Source organism: Emys orbicularis, chromosome 6 (genome assembly GCF_028017835.1).
Source record: "Emys orbicularis isolate rEmyOrb1 chromosome 6, rEmyOrb1.hap1, whole genome shotgun sequence".
Classification (NCBI taxonomy): domain Eukaryota; kingdom Metazoa; phylum Chordata; order Testudines; family Emydidae; genus Emys; species Emys orbicularis.
In genome coordinates, this window is record NC_088688.1 from 4,145,769 (window position 1) to 4,164,643 (window position 18,875).

Below are 18,875 nucleotides of genomic sequence, written 5' to 3' on the forward strand. Positions count from 1 at the left end.
ACCTACTGCTTACCGATCAGCCATGCCCTCATCTACCTACAACTACCCTCCACATCCCTACCTACCTGCCTACCTACCTCCCCTCCTACACCCCTACCTATATACCTACCTACCTACCACCTACCTACCTACACCCCCACACCCCTACCAACTTACCTACCTACCCACACACCCCCACCTATGCCCCTACCTACCTACCACCCCACCCACCTGCCCCCCTACCCCCTACCTATATACCTACCTACACCCCTACCTACCTACACCCCCAGACCTCTACCAACCAACCTACCTACCCACACACATCCCTACCTATGCCCCTACCTACCTACCACCCCACCCCACCCACCTACCCCCCTACATCCCTACCTATATACCTACCCCCACCTACCTACACCCCCACACCCCTACCAACCTACCTACCTACCCCCACCCCCCTATCCCCCACCCCACCTACTTACCCCATCACACCTCTACTTACCCCCCAGCCTCATCTACATACCTACACCCCCACACCCCTACCAACTTACATACCTTCCCACACACACCCCTACCTGCCCCCCTACACCCCTACCTACCTACCCCCCACCCCACCTATCTACCCCACTACCCCCTACCTACCTACCCCCCCACACCCCTACCAACCTACCTACCTACCCACACACACACCCCTACCTGCCCCCCATGCCCCTACCTACCTACTCACTCCCACCCCACATACCAACTCTCACACACACCTACCTGCCCCCCTACACCCCTACCTACCTACCCCCACACACCCCTACCAACCTACCCACACACACCCCTACCTGCCCCTCTATGCCCCTACCTACCTACTCCCTACCCCACATACCAACTCTCACACACCCCTACCTGCCCCCCTACACCCCACCTACCTACCCCCCACCCCACCTATCTACCCCACTACCCCTACCTACCTACCCCCACACACCCCTACCAACCTACCCACACACACCCCTACCTGCCTCCCTATGCCCCTATCTACCTACTCCCCACCCCACATACTGACTCACACACACCCCTACCTACTCCCTACACCCCTACCTACCTACCCCCCACCCCACCTATCTACCCCACTACCCCCTACCTACCTACCCCCACACACCCCTAGCAACCTACCTACCTACCTCTCTGTAACCCTCATGCCACCTTGCTGACATTTCTCAGCTCACAGGGGTGTTGCTGAGGGCAGACATTAGCCCAGTATTTCTGCCTTGGAATGGGCTATTTCCTCAGGACGCTGCCCCACCTGACTCCGTCTCCTCCTCCTTCATTCCCACCCCCATGTCTCCGGGCAGCGTGGCTGTGAGCGCGCGGCAAGTGGCTGCCTTGCCCCAGGGGCCTGAGCCCGCAGCCTCCTGCCAGCTGGGGTGGGACCTGCTCAGGGTGGCTGCACTGGGGGAGGGGATCAGAGAGAGCATGGGGGTGGCGGCAGGAGGGAGAGGGGCGGGTTGGACACCATTCTGCCTGTGGTCCCTCCCCACCCAACCTCTGTATAACTTGGATCCCAGTGCGGGAGAGCTGGATTTTCACTCCTGTTCAGGCTTTGTCCGAAGCCCAAATGAACTCCGGACCCCCGCGCTGCCAGCCACTGCCTCTGCTCTCAGAAACACCAGCAGAGAGAAACGATCCTCCTGAAATTTCTGCCCCAGCTGAATTCTAGCGAGTCCCAGCAGGATGCCCAGCTGCTGACTTGTCCAAGAGCAGCTTCCCTGCAGTTCTGGAAGCCGGGATCTCCAACACCCACCCAAGGAATGCGTTTTCACACCACATAGAGTTAACCTGCGGAACTCATTGCCACAGGATACCACTTGGGCCAAGAGCTGAGCAGGAGCCAGAACAGGGCTGGACATTTAGCACAGCAACAGGAACACCCCGAGTTACAATAGTACGGACTTTATAAAACCAGGGGTTTGGAAGGGCTCTAAGTCCTCCTTCTTCAGAGTAGAAGCCAACTTCTCTGGGCAGGTTGCCCCATAAGCACCTATGAGGAGGTTTCTGGCACCTTCCCATGAAGCTGCTGGTACTGGCCACTGTTGGAGATCGAGTCCTGGGTTAGCTGGAACCTTGGTCTGAGCCCGCCTGTGACTGGTTGAGTGAGGAAGGTCTGCTGCACATACAGATTCCCCAGTGATGGAGGGAGACCACCAGCATGGACACTTCCACATAATGCACCTCTCCAGGCTTTCTTGGGTTCAGACATGTCCCTCTACAGCTGCCATTGCCCTCCCTGGATCTCAGTCGCTTGGTGATGAGCAACAGGACCATCTCCTTCTCTGCCATGGCAGTCTCTAGCTCGGTGTCCCACCAGCAGCAGAGAGGGAAGAAGTGTAGGGATATACAGTCTCCTTCCTAGGAGACAGCTTGGAGCATCCCACACTTGCCCCAGACTCACTGTCCATCCCACCAGTCTCTGTCCCTGACGCTGGTCACAGTCAGAGGGTTTCCTTTCCTTTCCCTCATTGTGTCACTAAAGCACCAGGATGGATTCTTTGAAACTGAGTAGCCGCAGGTCCCCTAAGGCAGCTCCTGCCTCTCATGACCTGGTCTTGGTCTGGAGGAGAATGAGGGAGGGATTTGTAGCAAGTTATTGATTGCGGTGCTGGGAAACGAGCAAAGGACCCATCTGGGGTCAACCTGGGGAGAAAGGACCCCGAGCCGCATTTCTGATCCCTCTTGAGACAAGCCCTCGGAGTCCCACCAGGCCCCGGATTCACGGACTTGCACACCTAGCGCTCGTCATGCTCGCCAGCCGTGATTAGTGCAGTGAATCTCCCTAAGCACTCCCCATTGCACGGAGGAGGGGGGATGCATCATTTACTACTCCCCTGAAGTAAACCAAGATCAGGCTCCAGGCTATCTGAGAGTGATTAAGTGGAAGTCCTTTAGCACCCATCTGTTATCTCTTAATTAAAGTTTCTCGCTAATTATTTTTCCTTGTCAGGAGAGCCAAGCTGCTGACTCCAGGGATTTACCAAAGTGCAGCAAACGAAACAAGGCTTCACTGACTGAAGTTCTTCATTAACGAACAAATTAAACCTGGAACGGTCCATATCTTTGGCTCCATCTACAGCACTCCATTACGTCTGTTTCTTTATAAAGATAGATTTGGGTTGAAATCACTCCTGGAGGAACTGCCTCCCTTTGCATGAAATTCCTCCTCCCGCAAGGGAAGGTTTCTGTTGGCAACTGAGGCCGGGTGGGAACAAAGTGCGGCAGAAGAGAGCGAAGGGACTGACAGCAAGAATTAAACCCTCTGCTCCATTCCAGGCACAACTGAGAGGGGGCTCATGCCCCAGCCGGCCCATGTGCTTGTTTTCTCTGTACTGTAACATGCAACTTGGCATGATTACTGGTCTGGAGGAAAGCAGGGCTGGTGTAGATAGGGGTCCTGGCCACTCAGGGCTGTGGGGCGAGGGGACCCAGGAGCGAAATCAATAGGGGTGCTAGAGGACAGGGCTGGGTGCCTCTGCAGAAGGGACTGCTGCAAGCCAGTGTGGAAATGCAGTGGCCGAGCCATGAGGGGACCCAGGACTGGGCCCACTGGCAATCTCTACAGTTGGCCCAGGATTAGATTAGCCGGGGGGATTGCAGAGCTCCGGCAGAGCTGAGGGAAGAGCCGGGGACTGGAGTAACAGCGGGGCTGCAGCTCAGGAGAGCTGAGTAGGGAAGCCTGCAGAGTTTGCGACACTAATCAGCTCAGGTGGGAATAGCCACCTTTCTCCCAGCAGCCATCGCCTCCTTGTGTTTACTGGAGTTTTTCCCCCATCTCGTCTCTGCCCTCCCCCCCACCCCCCCCACCCCAGGGCCTGTTGCTATTTTTGTGTTGTGGTGTTGATCTAGTTTAGTGTGAAAGTCACAGGGTTCTGAGCCCTTCTGCTTGAAGCGCTCTGCACACCCCCACCCGGCGCGGTGCAGATACGAAATGTATTCTATACGAATAGACTCACAGGGATCTCATTCACCACCTCGAGGGTTGCTTGTGGCTGGTCAGACCCAGCCGGGGGAGAGATGCACGTCCAGTGGCCGGGGAAAAGGCCTGTGAATCACGAGGCTTGGATTCAATTCTCAGTCCCGTCATTGACCCCCTCTGCGACCTCTGGGCAAACTCACTCGGCTGCTCTGTGCCTCGGTTTGCCCCGCTGTAAAATGGGGCCAATGATACTGCGCCACCTCAAGCAAAAGGCTTTGAAACCTACCGATGAGGAAGGTGCTATTAGCAATATTGAAAGACGCCTGTCTGTGAACAGTGCCTCCCCGCCCCACCCCGATTCCACAAGCAGCAAATCCACCTTGTGTGTGGGCAGAAGGGGGTGCACATTGCGGCGAGAATAGTTGGGTCAAGTCAGCCTGTAAATTGCCGTGGCAGCCAGCCGGAGTTGGGGAATGAATGCCTGTAATTTGCTCGCAAGGGAGCGTTGCACAATGAGCCCCATTCAGCGCCGCTTCCACCAGGAATGCGAAAAATCTCCCCTTCTTTTCTGCTTTGTGTTCGGAGAACCCCTGGGGCGAGTCGGGAGAGCCCCCGGAGCGGATCTGCAGCGGGCGTGTGTTGGCTGAGCTCCGGTCACATCGCTGGGGCTGGGCCCATCCGCACCGAGTCAGGAGCCGGCCCCCGGGGGGTTCCGGGAGCAGCCACAATACCCGGCCGAGCGTGAGAGGCATGGAAAGGCGTGATGGCTGGTGGGGGCAGCGTTTCGCACGGGACAGGCAGAGAACACGGGGAGCTGTGACTCTCCTGCACTGCTGGGGCAGTGGAAAGCAGCGTAGCACGCAAGTGGAGGAAAGGCAGAGGAGGGCTTGGAATATGGGCCCATTCAGCCTCTTCAGGATTTGGCCTTTCTGGAGCCAGGCCTCCTGGCAGGTGCATGAAGGCTGCCTGTGTGTCCCCCTCCTCCTGCGTCGGTGGCAGAAGGGCCTTGCTGCCTCCTCTGCATGGTGCAGGGTGTCTCCGTCCCTGTGGAGGTGCTGTGGGTGCCCAGACTGTCCCCGTGGAGGGGGCCCGCCCATCTCAGGAGATGGGGCTCAGGGCTGGAATGCGCTACTTGGGACAGGGTTTCCAGAGCTGGGATCTTCTCCGAGGGGAGTGAGGAGGGCTCTTCGCTGCCCCCCGCCTGGTTGGGAGATGGCATATGTGATAGAAACACTGCCGGGCCCTTTGGCAGAGATCAGGGCAATGCACTGTGGTTGGCATCCCCCGGCCCTCTCCGGTCTGCCTGAAACCCACGCGGGGGTGATTGAGGGCCGGGCAGCAGACCTGGCACTTGGGCTGCTGCTGGGGGCTTCTCTGAACTGCATTTACCAGTATTGTATTTTCCCATCATTGAATCTGGTTCCCCTCCTGTTCTTTTTATACCTGCCTGTGCTTCTGCTCTGGGCAACCTGGCTTGTTGCATGCCCTAGATTTTGGGGTACAGATCAGGATTCACGGTTGAGCACCCCCACGTGCGTCGCACCCGGGATGTGTGCGGGCCGGCTGGCTGCATGTGCTTACACAGCGCTTTGCTTTGCCCGAGCAGTGCTTGGGTTTGCACTGCTTTAGCTGGCCTGGAAGCCGGTCAAGAGTCATTCAAAAGGAGAGCGGTAATTTCAGCGTAGGGATCCCGGCTGAGCGGGGGAAATTTGGAACGGGTAAAACGCCCTCCCATAGGCCCCGCCTCCCAAACCGCGTCATCTCGTCCCTTCGCTAGTGTCTGTCGTGGAAGAGCTGCTTTCAGCTGCTCCTTTACGTGCTCACAGAGGTATTGGGTCGTAGGTGGGATCCCAGGTCTCCCTTTGCTTCGGGTGACTGTAATGCTCTATAGAACCGCCCACATGGCCCGTCACCAAGTGGCTCCGTCCGCAGCCTGAAGTCCTGGTCCTCCCCTGGAGTGGGGCAGGGCGGCTTAACGCCCACCTCCGTTCAGTCGCTTGTTACCCTGCCCTTCGCTGATCCTCGCTGCGGGGGCTCTGTGCGTGCCAGCATGCAGGGGCGGGGGAGACGGTGGCTGGGGGGGCTGTTTAGCTCCATCCCTGCCTGCAGATGTGCCCCCCCTTTGGCGGGGATGGGGCCGTCACACTAGCAGGGAGCAGTCCTGGGTTGCAGGAGAATGCTGCACCGGTGCCTGGTCCCAGCTACGGTCTCTCGCAGGGCCCAGTCTGGCCCTTCGGCCGAGGTCACTAGGAGAGGTGACCTCAGTATTGGCAGTGCCCCCGGGCTCCAGGGAAAGCCCTGAATGCTGCATCACAAGCACTTGGCGACTCCCCCCGGGCCACCGCCCTGTGTGTAAAGAACAGTGGTCTGGTTTTCTCCCCCTCCCCAGGACTGAAGACAGCCCCGTCCTGGTTTCCCTCCTGTCCCACATCCCCCTAGGCTCTGGGTTGAAAGGGGCTTCCCAGGCCTCGATGCGAGTCAATGCAAAAAAACCCAACAAGGCTGGGGCTGCAGAATTGCCCCAAACCCGATGGAGACGTTTTCCCCAATGCCGCATCCTTCTGTTCATGCTGCCCTAGGGTACGCCAGTGAAGGTGTGGCTGCAGCGCCGGTGGGCGTACCCCCGCTCATCCAGCTGCTGCGGCTAACAATAGCAGATGTGGTGGCACAGGCTGGCCATTCTAGTACCAACCTGCCAGGCACGCTGGGTTTGTACTTGGGTGGCTCGCCCGTGCTGCCAGGTCTTCATTGCTATTGCTACCCAGGCTAGCTAGGCTAGCATTAGCATGGCTGTGCCTGCCCGTGCTACAGTCACACCTTAATTTGGGGTGTAGACGGACCCCTAGCAACAAGAGGCAGCTGCTATCACCTGGCAGATGATCAGCAACTTCTCTCTCCGAGTACTAACGTGGCCCCTTCCCCGCAGTAGCTGAACACCTGACAGTCACCAGTGGCGTTTGCCCTCTCCTCACCGGGCTGTGGGTGAGTTTACCCCCGTTGTGTAGAGGGGGCAAGGCACGGGAGAGGCAGTCACTCCCCCACGGTCACACAAGGAATATGGGACAGAGCCAGGAATTCAACCCAGGTCTCCAAACTCCCCGTCCCTCCCACTGGTCCCCAAAAGGGGTTCTGGAAGGAACTGGATCAGTCCCTGGGGGACAGGTCCTTCAATGGCTATTAGCCAAGCTGTTCAGGGATGCAAATCCATGCTCTGGGTGCCCCTAAGCCTCTGACTGCCAGAAGCCAGGAGTGGAAGACAGAGCGGATCACTCCATAACTCCCCCAAAGCTCTGGTATGGGCCACTTGTCTGAGACAGGGTCCTGGGCAGGATGGACTGTTGGTCTGACCCCAGCATGGCAGCTCTGATGCTCTTATATTTGTTTGCTGGCAATCTCAGAAGAATGAGCCAGGACTGGCGAACTCCAGAGCACGGATCCCCCCTGAGCAGGGCTGGGGCACCCCCGTGGGTGGCTGGCTGCGTGGGAGCTGCGTGCTGGCTGCTGTCCCTGTTTTGCAGCTAAGCAGAGGCCGTCGATCTCTGGGCTGCGTCAGTCTGGTGCTGTGTGAATGTAAATGCGCTCCACGCACACCCCGGACTGCACCTGGCAGCCGAGGCGCTGGCTTTGGGCCCCCTTCAAAGTGATCCGACACAAGGCTTGACATCCAGCGCTGCTCCGTGCAGGGAGCCCGGTCACGTTCAGAGAGGCTGGCTCCGGGTTTATCCCTCTGCCTCGTAAAAGCAGGTGAAAGCTGATCAAGTTCAGACAAAGTCCCCTTTCCGGGCCAGCGGCTCCACTCCGCTCCCCACCGATGAGTGTGCCAAGCGGCCCTGCTCCGTGCTGACCGCACGCTCAGCCCTCTGGCTGTGCTCCCGCGGGCGCCTCTGGAACACAGGCAGAGACGAGCGTGTGGTTTGCTGGATTTCTCCCTGGTCCGTAGAGCGTAATGGGCCTTAAATCATCACCTTGGGAGGAGAGCGCCACTGGCAGAGACAATGCGCCGCAGTGCTAGGAACAGCTCCCTAATCCTTCCCCACGGCCAGAGCATTGGCGGCTGGCAGCCAGCCTGGGACGGCAGTTCATTTATGGGCAAATAGGAACGCAATTTCAGAGTCCGCTTCTCCCCGTCCCCCTCCAGCCACAGACATGCGCTCAGCCACTGTCTGGAGGGTGACAGAGAAGCACAGCTTCCATCAGGGACAATGGTGGTGAAGCACTGGACCGGGTTACCTAGGGAGGTGGTGGAATCTCCTTCCTTAGAGGTTTTTAAGGTCAGGCTTGACAAAGCCCTGGCTGGGATGATTTAGCTGGGGATTGGTCCTGCTTTGAGCAGGGGGTTGTACAAGATGACCTCCTGAGGTCTCTTCCAACCCTAATCTTCTATTCTATGATAATGCTGACCTGGCGGTTTGATTTCCCTGCTTGTCACACTCTGGTACGTTCTCCGGTCAGGCTCCCCGCCAGTGGCATCGGATGTGGCGCCCGTGCGCCCGTCAGTCTCGCTCCAAAAGCTGCATTAGAGGTGGAAGAGGAGGGAGTGAGAGGGGTGGGGTGGGAGTTGGCGTCTCGCCTTTGCCAGTGTGGGTTTGAAGCCCAGCTCAGGCAGGCAATCCAGTGCCGATCACAGGGCCTGCCCAAGAGGGGTGCACGCTCCGAGTAGCACCAAGTGAGGACTGAGGAAGGCTGGAAATGCTGCTGGGGAAGGGGTAGGAACACAGTGGCGCCGGGGCTGCAGGTCAGGGTTGAGGGACACCAACGGAGTTGAATATGGGGAGCCCAGGGCTGGACTAACAGCCGTGCTGCAGATCAGGGTGGAGGGATGTTGGCAGAGCTGGGTTAGTGTGTATGGGCGGGGGGCAAGATCAAGGGGATCTGGGAGAGCTGTGCAGGTGGATATACAATTTTCCCTTTAATGCTACCCCCACTTCCCACACATAGAATCATTGAATCATAGAATATCAGGGTTGGAAGGGACCTCAGGAGGTCATCTAGTCCAACCCCCTGCTCAAAGCAGGACCAATCCCCAACTAAATCATCCCAGCCAGGGCTTTGTAAAGCCGGGCCTTAAAAACCTCCAAGGAAGGAGACTCCACCACCTCCCCAGGTAACGCATTCCAGTGCTTCACCACCCTCCTAGTGAAATAGTGTTTCCTAATATCCAACCTAGACCTCCCCCACTGCAACTTGAGACCATTGCTCCTTGTTCTGTCATCTGCCACCATTGAGAACCTTTGGAACCCCCCTTCAGGTAGTTGAAGGCTGCTATCAAATCCCCCCTCATTCTTCTCTTCTGGAGACTAAACAATCCCAGTTCCCTCAGCCTCTCCTCATAAGTCATGCGCTCCAGACCCCTAATCACTTTTGTTGCCCTCCGCTGGACTCTTTCCAATTTTTCCACATCCTTCTTGTAGTGTGGGGCCCAAAACTGGACACAGTACTCCAGATGAGGCCTCACCAATGTCGAATAAAGGGGAACGATCACGTCCCTCGATCTGCTGGCAATGCCCCTACTTATACAGCCCAAAATGCCGTTAGCCTTCTTGGCAACAAGAGCACACTGTTGACTCATATCCAGCTTCTCGTCCACTGTGACCCCTAGGTCCTTTTCTGCAGAACTGCTACCTAGCCATTCGGTCCCTAGTCTGTAGCTGTGCATGGGATTCTTCCGTCCTAGGTGCAGGACTCTGCACTTGTCCTTGTTGAACCTCATCAGGTTTCTTTTGGCCCAATCCTCTAATTTGTCTAGGTCCCTCTGTATCCGATCCCTACCCTCTAGTGTATCTACCACGCCTCCTAGTTTAGTGTCATCAGCAAACTTGCTGAGAGTGCAGTCCACACCATCCTCCAGATCATTAATAAAGATATTAAACAAAACCGGCCCCAGGACTGACCCTTGGGGCACTCCACTTGAAACTGGCTGCCAACTAGACATGGAGCCATTGATCACTACCCGTTGAGCCCGACGATCTAGCCAGCTTTCTATCCACCTTACAGTCCATTCATCCAGCCCATACTTCTTTAACTTGGCAGCAAGAATACTGTGGGAGACCGTATCAAAAGCTTTGCTAAAGTCAAGGAATAACACATCCACTGCTTTCCCCTCATCCACAGAGCCAATTATCTCATCATAGAAGGCAATTAGGTTAGTCAGGCACGACTTCCCCTTGGTGAATCCATGCTGACTGTTCCTGATCACTTTCCTCTCCTCTAAGTGTTTCATAATTGATTCCTTGAGGACCTGCTCCATGATTTTTCCAGGGACTGAGGTGAGGCTGACTGGCCTGTAGTTCCCCGGATCCTCCTTTTTCCCTTTTTTAAAGATGGGCACTACATTAGCCTTTTTCCAGTCATCCGGGACCACCCCCGATCGCCATGAGTTTTCAAAAATAATGGCTAATGGCTCTGCAATCTCATCCGCCAACTCCTTTAGCACCCTCGGATGCAGCGCATCCGGCCCCATGGACTTGTGCACGTCCAGTTTTTCTAAATAGTCCCGAACCACTTCTTTCTCCACAGAGGGCTGGTCACCTTCTCCCCATATTGTGCTGCCCAGTGCAGCAGTCTGGGAGCTGACCTTGTTCGTGAAGACAGAGGCAAAAAAATCATTGCGTACATTAGCTTTTTCCACATCCTCAGTCACTAGGTTGCCTCCCTCATTCAGGAAGGGGCCCACACTTTCCTTGACTTTCTTCTTGTTGCTAACATACCTGAAGAAACCCTTCTTGTTACTCTTAACATCTCTTGCTAGCTGCAACTCCAAGTGTGATTTGGCCTTCCTGATTTCACTCCTGCATGCCTGAGCAATATTTTTATGCTCCTCCCTGGTCATTTGTCCAATCTTCCACTTCTTTTAAGCTTCTTTTTTGCGTTTAAGATCAGCAAGGATTTCACTGTTTAGCCAAGCTGGTCGCCTGCCATATTTACTATTCTTTCTACACATCGGGATGGTTTGTTCCTGCAACCGCAATAAGGATTCTTTAAAATACAGCCAGCTCTCCTGGACCCCTTTGCCCTTCATGTTATTCTCCCAGGGGATCCTGCCCATCTGTTCCCTGAGGGAGTCAAAGTCTGCTTTTCTGAAGTCCAGGGTCCGTATTCTGCTGCTCTCCTTTCTTCCTTGTGTCAGGATCCTGAACTCGACCATCTCATGGTCACTGCCTCCCAGGTTCCCATCCACTTTTGCTTCCCCTACTAATTCTTCCCTGTTTGTGAGCAGCAGGTCAAGAAAAGCTCTGCCCCTAGTTGGTTCTAACGGTGCCTTTGCGTTTCTGTGTGTAGCTGGATTTTGGGCTGTTTTGGAAGGTTCCCAGGAACGGGGACACCCGTGTTCCTGAGCACCCAGGTCTGGGTACGTCTCACGGCATTACAACTCCAGGCTTCCATCTAACTGAGCATGTTAGGATGTAGGAGACTCGTTACCCCTTCCCCTCAGGGCTCCCCCGGGCCCCAGCCCGGCCCTGGGGGGTTTCACTGCCCTCTCCACACTCTTCAAGGCCACTGCCCGTAGTGGGGTCGGGATCCCCTCTGAGCACGGATGCATTCGCTCCAGCACTCCTGGCTGCGGCCAAAGGACGAGTTCTCCTCCTGCTCAGCTTCTGGCGTCAGCCTGCCTTCTCTCGGACACGGGTGGGAGTGTGGGGCCTGGCCCAGCTGTCTGAGGAGGATCCCACAACAGACCATCGCTCCCGTCTGCTGTCACTCAGCAGGATGGTCCCACCCACTCAGCCTCTGAGTGTCTCTTGAGGTCCCTTGGGGAACTGTCAAACACAGAGCCACCCAGTGCACTTGTGTTGTCCATCTCTTTAGAGTGTAAGGTCCTCCGGGCAGCGTCCGTGCCTTGCTTTATGTTCCGCACAGTCACAATCCCCACCCACACTCCCTGTGTCCAGGTCCCGGTTTTCAAAACGATGCAAAAACATCCGCACAGCCGCGCCCCCAGCTTTACACACACAGTTATCACGATTGTGTGCGCAAATTGCACGCACAGCATAATCAGCCAGCTGTGGACCCTGGAGGTCCCTAATTCCATGGGAGTCCACCTGGCAGGATGCCACAGCCCCTGGAAGCCTTGGGGTTCCTGGCTCTGAGTCAGACCACGTGGGGAGACTGAAACTGCTGAAACTGAACCGTCTCCACGAAACGTTTGAATGTTGAACCGGCAAACTCCACAGAAAGCATGTCCCAGCCGAACTTTTCCAACCAGCTTTGCCACACGGAAACAGAGTCTGACTGCCTGTGAATGAATGTTCCTTTGTGCGTAATCGTCATCTTCTCTGTCCTAACGCCTGGGCTTTCCCCCTTGTTCATAACCACCCGGTACCACCAGCAACAATCATCCAGCCCCTCCTAAAGCCATGGGCGTTACATCTCCTTCCCTCCCAGACACAGGGACCAACGGCAGAGAGACTAGAGATGTAGCCTCCCCAGCCCAGAGGACTAGCAGATGGGTACTGCGGAATAGGCCTCTCTAGGCAACTCCACTAACATCACATAATTAGATGGCCTGACCCTGGACGCTGGTGTCCATGGATTCCCACTGCCCATCGCAATGCCAGTCTAGTCCCTGCTGCCTGTGCCTGGGGGGAGACAAATGACCTGGTAGAAACCCTTAACTCCCAATCGCTGTCGCTCCCTCTGGTTGCCCGGTAGCACCAGTCCCCCAGCCGAGGAGTACCAGGCAGTAGAACAGGTTGTCGCTGTTGCTGGGGCACAGACAGCTGTTCATTAAAAACCTAAAATGGGGACGATGGGCTGTGCCCCGGCCCCCTTGGGAAAGGCACTGAGATCTGCAGAGGAAAAGCCCGAATGATTGTCATGGTTAAAGCAGGTTGCAAACAAAGGGAACTCCTTTGCCTGCCTCGCCCGGCTCCGCAGTAGGGAGGGACCCTTGTCCCGCTGAATCTACCAGCCCAAGGTCCCCCAGGAGGCTGATAGGACTAGAGTAGACGGGGCTTGGATGCCAGGTCAGCGTCCAGCCCGCTAAGCCGAGCCCCGCGAGCTCTCTCTGCCTTCGTAAGCCCTGCCGTGGGAAGTGGGGCTAACGAGGAGAGGGCGGGGACTCTTCCAGCTCTAGATCTCCAAGCAGCTTCCCGGGGTGGGCAGGCCCGTGTCAGTGCCAGTGCGGTGTAGGTGAGGAAGCTGAGGCATCAAGGATTTAAAGGATGTGCCTAGGGCTGTACAGTGGAGTCAGTGTCAGAGCTGGGACTAGAACCCGCGAGGGCATGGCTCCGGAGCTGTGCTCGGGTCATGCCGTCTTTCCTGCCTACTGCTGTGGGGTGACTTAACTCTCAGACTTTCTTCCAGGGTAGCTCCGGGGTCTCTCTCTCTCTCACCATTTCCACGCCCCCGAGTGTGGCTCGCTTAGACGCGCTTAGAGCTCACCTCGGGCTTCTCCTTTTGTCTCCTCAGACACCCATGTCCAGTACGAGCGGCTGGGCGCGGACGTGACCATGCAGTGCGGGGCAATGGACTGGGACGCGGCCGTGACCTGGACGGCCAACGGCACCGACATCGATGAGTCCCACCTCAACGGGTCACGCCTGGTGCTGCGGAATGTCGACCTCGCACACAGCGGCCAGTACGCCTGCTATGAAGGTTCCTCGTGGCACCTCAAATACCAGACCTACCTGAAAGTGGGAAGTGAGTACGTCTTAGCGCGAGGTCTGGGTGCCTCCTTGGGGATAGACCGTGAGAACTGCACGGCCTGTTCCCTTCACGGCCCCCTCCTGGTGTCAGCTCCCTGCTTATCTATTCTGCACCGTACCCCGATAGGTGCCAGCACTGGGCATCTCCTCCCCCATGCCTGGCAGCATCCTGGCCCCCCATCATAGGGTAACTGATGCTTGGCTCACTAGGCGCAAGGTGATGCTCCCCTATCCAGGCCCACATGGTGGTGCAGCCCGGAGGAATAATGGACTCACGTCCGCCGTTGTGGATTGAGGGAAGGGGAAGATTCTCCCAGCAATCGGCAAAGCGTGCTTAGCTCTATGGGGTGATTCTGGCCGCGCCGCGGTGGGGCCGTCTCAGATGAGTGGCTGGAGCAAGGCATTCATGATTGTAGTTGCTGCGTGGGAGACTATGAGCGTGTGTTTGTACGCGACAGACACTAGAATTCACGGGACTCGGAGCATATAGGTGATGGCAACTGTGTATTTCACAGGACGGGATGCGTGTGTAGGTGGCGATATCGGCCAAGATTCCTGGGTTCGGGCCATCCAGCCCGGTGCATCATGGGTCTTTTCTCTAAACGCTTGTTTCACCTTACGGGGTCCATCCAAGGGGCCAGCGGGGCATTTCTGATTGCGAGTGACAAATGATCTGACATGAAAGGCCTCTTCGGCCTAACTCACCAGCCATGAATGGTGAACGTCAATCCGGGAGCAGCCAGGTAGCAGAGTGGCTCGCCCCTTACGGGCCAGAGGGCTGGGGCTAGCCAGCCCTCATCACAGAACGAGGGTTCAATCAGGTAGTTCCCTAAAAGGAGGCAAGCCCAGGAAGCTGTAGCAGAGAGTGAGGAAAGGCTCCTGCAGGGAAGACCCTGAGAGTTGCTCCAGGCTAGGAGGCCTGGGAAGGGGAAGGAAAACCTTGGGTTCTGTGGATTTATGAATGGACTGTTTGGGAGTTTGTTTTATTAGCAGTTTCTTTTATATTAATAAACCCAGTCCCCAAGGAGGGATACTTTTGCCCAAGAAAAAGCCTGCCGGGAAGTTTTATTTGCACAGTCCCAGTGGGGAAACTGAGGCAGGCTTCCTGGAGCATGACCCTGGGTCACGAGGGGGAGCTTCGGAAGCAGCCAGCCCTGTCACATGCCACCTGTGAAGTTTAACGCTGCGGCAGGATGATGCTGTATTAATCTACACCCCCCCCCCCCGGACACACATATTAAACAGACATTATTCAGATTGTAAAGTGAGGGACACGCAAGTCAGGAAATGCCAGAATTCAGGTGTAACCTTAACTCTGCCCCCTCCTATGTATGCCTTAGGATCCGGTCATTGTCTCTTTTTTTCCATGGGTGAAGGACGCTCAGTAGCTAGAGGGGCTGGTGTCCAGGGGAGAGGTGGAAGGGCTAGCGGAGCAGATGAGATGAGAATCCTTGGTGTGTGTGATGGGCAGGGACGAGGACAGGGTGTGGACCGAGGGCGGGAGGTCACGACGGATCTGTTCTTGTAGGAAGTCAGCAAGATGTTGTCCGGAGAGGGTGGGACCAGACCCGGCTGGGTACAAGCGGGGGATCAAAGGCAGCAAATAAGCACTGGGGCTTTGGGCCTGCGAGCCAGGGAGGCCAGAGGCATGTGGCTGCCGGCAAAGAGCATGGGAGACAGAATGAGGAGAGAACCACTTCTTGTGGGCGAAGGCCCCGCGGTGGCGGCACCTTATCGAGAGTTGCCGGTGACGGGGCAGCAAGAGGGTGGTTTGCTGGGGTGATCCAGGGCTGGGGGGAGTTAGGGAGAAGGAGGGGAAATCTACAGATGAGTCAGCAGATGGGGAGGAGGGGGCGGGAGGTGGCAGAGAAGCCGTGGAGGGGCTGGATGGTGGGTTGATGAGGCCTTGTGCAGTGGAGAGGCCGAAGTGGGTGCATCATTTAGTGGCAACCCTGTTGAGTAAGTGACTCTCGTTCAGGCTGGACTCACCCCTGGGGCCCGTTCTGTGCCCCCCCCCCCCAATTCAGAGCCTCTCTGGCTCCAGGGTGACTTTGGGGGGCATGACACCCAATGCCGTCCCTGTGCCGGGAGAGGCACTGACGCCCACCAGAAATCCTTCCCGTTGGAAACCGGGTTGGGAGCAGCTGAGCTCTGCACGCAGGGAAAGGGAAGCTGGAGCCCAGATCTGGGGGGAGAAGGAGGGGGCCTGGCTCGGCTTGTCGCCTCCGAAGGCTCCTTTCCAGCTGTGGCATAGCCGTGACTTTGCAATGGCTCTTACATCTGCTAAGCACCTCACTAATAATAATCCCCGTCAATCCACTTAGGGGCCCGTGGGAATGGGTCGGCTTTAGAGCTGATATCCTGCTGGTTTCTATTAGCGCAGGATTTCACTCGCTCTCGGCTTTCCCTGGGCTGCGGCAGGCTGGGGAGAGCTCGGACAGTGCCGGGGCTGTGAGCCCAGCAGACAGAGCAGGAGATAAAGAAATAAGTGAATGCCCGATGTTGCTAATGTAATTAAATATGCAAGGAACTAATCAGGTGAGATGCTTTTTCTGGTAATTAATTTAATTGCCTGGATTTTAACTGGAAGCTCTCTGCAAGTTTTTCCTCCCCCTCTCCCTCCATCACCCCCACCCTACTCACTTGCCTCTTCCTCTCAGGGAATTAATAACCTCAGTGCAGAGATGTGCTGCTGCAGAGGGGCATGTCCCTGAGTGGACAAGGACCCCTCCTTTCACCCAGGGTGAAAACAAGAACCGCGCCGAGCTCAGAGCCGCTTTCCAGCCTGGATCTGGTGCCCCCAGCCCTGCCTGAAATCCCGGCTTAGCTCAGCATTGGGGTGCACCCTATGGAGGTTGGACTCAGAATTGGGGCCCTTGCTATGGGGCCAGGACAAGAGTTGGCTCACAGCTTGGTGCTGGCACCGTCCCCGCCCTGAGCAGGGCAGGGTTCGAAGGAAGGGTGCAAATGGTCACAACGCCCCATCCCCAGCTTCTGGGTTTGAGCCACTTCAGCCCACCGGACCCTCCTCCTCCTGCAAAGGGATCTCCCATTCTGGGGACAGGCACAGTTCTCGACCTCTTCAGTATCCTCTCATGTCGTTGGCTGGCCGTTAAAAAAAGAGCCACTCAGGAACAGGTCCATGCCCACTGATCCTTTAAAGCCACGGCCTCTCTTTTGAGCGGGCCACGTGGAGCCACTTTCTGTGCATTGGAAATCCCGCCCCTCACGGGATGATGTCATGGCCAGGTAGTGCCCGGACGTCAAAGGCTCAGATTTAAATCTGCCTGACTTGTGTGACTGCATGGCCGGGTCTGGCTCAAAGCAGCCACTCACTCGTGGGAAGCGTGGATCCTTCTGGAATTGTCCATTATGGGCTTTCTTCTTCCTCCTTCTGAAGGCCCTGGCCAGTGTCCTAGATGAGGAGCGGGACTGGATGGCCCCCTGGCCCAATTGTTTCAGGCTACGTCCCTCTTGCTGTTTGCCCTGGGGGTTGGGCCCTCACTGCACTCACGTAGGCGAAGGTCTTAGAGCCCAGTGAACATAACAGATTGCGCAGAGATTGGAGAGTTGAGCTTCGGTACAGCCAAGTGCTGCATTCGCTGGAGTGATTCCCATTTACACCCACGAGGCTGCACAGGGCTGTGGAATCAGGACCCTTGGCTGCTCTTGGTGCTCCCAGCGGCGTCCCACTGCCCGGGGGATTTGTGCTGGGTGAGCGGGGCTAGACGTGCCAGGGGACGGGGATGCGATGGGACTTTCCATCCAGGGAATTCTCTCCTGCAGAGCACAGCTCTGTGAGATGGATCGCGCGGGGTCAGGAAGGGGGTGGACCCGGAGCGCCCCGGGGGAGCTCAGCCGTCACAGAGCAAGGCTAGAAGACAAGCTCCCGGCCAACCCGGAGAGCTCACGCTCCGAGTTAGGCGACGCAGGGCCCGAGGGCGGGGGAGTGGCTGTAACAGAGATGTGCTCTTGAGGTTTGGCACATGGCTCTCTTTTTTATAGTCTGTTATAAAAATAATTTTAACGGGCCAGAGAGGAGAGGATCGTTAGAGGCAGAAGGCCGGCCAAAAGAGGAGAACGAGGTGTCTGTGCAAATGGGACCAGGAAGGCCTCCCAGGCAACGTGGAAGGGGGACTTGAGTTAATGGCCATGGATTCCAGTAAAGGAGCTCCTAGGTCATCCATATCCTGGAGGGAACCAAGTTCTCCATCCCGGGACACATCTAGCTGGCTTGGGTCTAATCATGCACTCATGAGCACGCTCCCGCAGCCCCTAGGAGCTGCTAAGTCAGAGTCCGGATCGCCCGCCATTCATTCTAGCCAGGGCCGCTTGCGTCGGCGTCCAGGTGGGAGAGCGCTCTAACCAGATGCATAGGGAGGGCTAGGGCTAGATCCCAGGTCAGCTCTCCAGAGGCTGGGGCAGGAGCGGAGAGAGGAGCCGGGGGAAGCGGCAGAGTGAGCGGGAGCCAGCCTCAGCGTGCACCGTCGCGCGGCACAGCAGCCGGCCCGGAGGAATCCGTCGCTTGAGAAGCCCGTTAAGCGCATGACTGCTCTTTGCTAGGGGATCTGTCGAGGGGGAGCTGACAGCTCCGCTTGTACCATGTGTCCCTAATTGCCTGCAGTGCAGGTGAGTGCGTGGACTGGAATGCAGCGCGTTGGACTCTGCAGAGCGCCGGAGCTGGCAGGGGGCCACCCACCGGAGCTGGAGAGAAGGGCTCCGTGCCGGACTCCTTCCCCGCCTGCCTGTCACTAAATGGCTGGCGAGATGAAGGGAAAAAACATGCGGTTTGACGGAAAACGACATGGAAAAACAACCAAATTAACAGAAAAACAAACAAAACCCAACCCGGGAGGGGAGGGGAAGACAGGCAAAGCAACAGAAACCACATGTGAGCGGGGGGCCGGGATGGCCCGCATTTGTGTTCTCTGGCCTGATTAGCGGACAATCAAGCATTAGCCGCTAATAAATAATAACCCCCGGTTCCTCTGCCTTAGAAGTCGCTTTGCTCTTCAGCTGGGCTCCAGCTGCGGTTTGGGGCTGGGCTCCCCCCCTCCCTTCCCTTAAAAAAAAAAGGAAGAGAGAAAGAAAAACATCTCCATGAAAACCACCAGACTACCTACCCCTTCGTGGGACGGATCCCTTGAACTCTTTGGGTGACCAGATGGCAAGTGTGAAAAATCAGAGGACTTTTTTTTTAGGGGTTGGGGGGTATAGTTGTGTATATAAGACAAAGCCCCTAATATCGGACATCTGGTCACCCTACTGCGCTGCCCCAAGGGGTAGGAAGAGCCGATGAG

General features: G+C 56.7%; 1 protein-coding gene across 1 annotated transcript in view; it reads left to right on the forward strand.

Annotated features, from left to right (window-relative positions):
* CNTFR (ciliary neurotrophic factor receptor) overlaps positions 1–18,875 on the forward strand; it is a 359,131-nt gene that overhangs the window by 202,834 nt on the left and 137,422 nt on the right. The window contains exon 3 of the mRNA XM_065406943.1: positions 13,340–13,570. Coding sequence (XP_065263015.1) covers positions 13,340–13,570 — 231 coding nt within the window. The remainder of the gene's footprint in view (positions 1–13,339; positions 13,571–18,875) is intronic.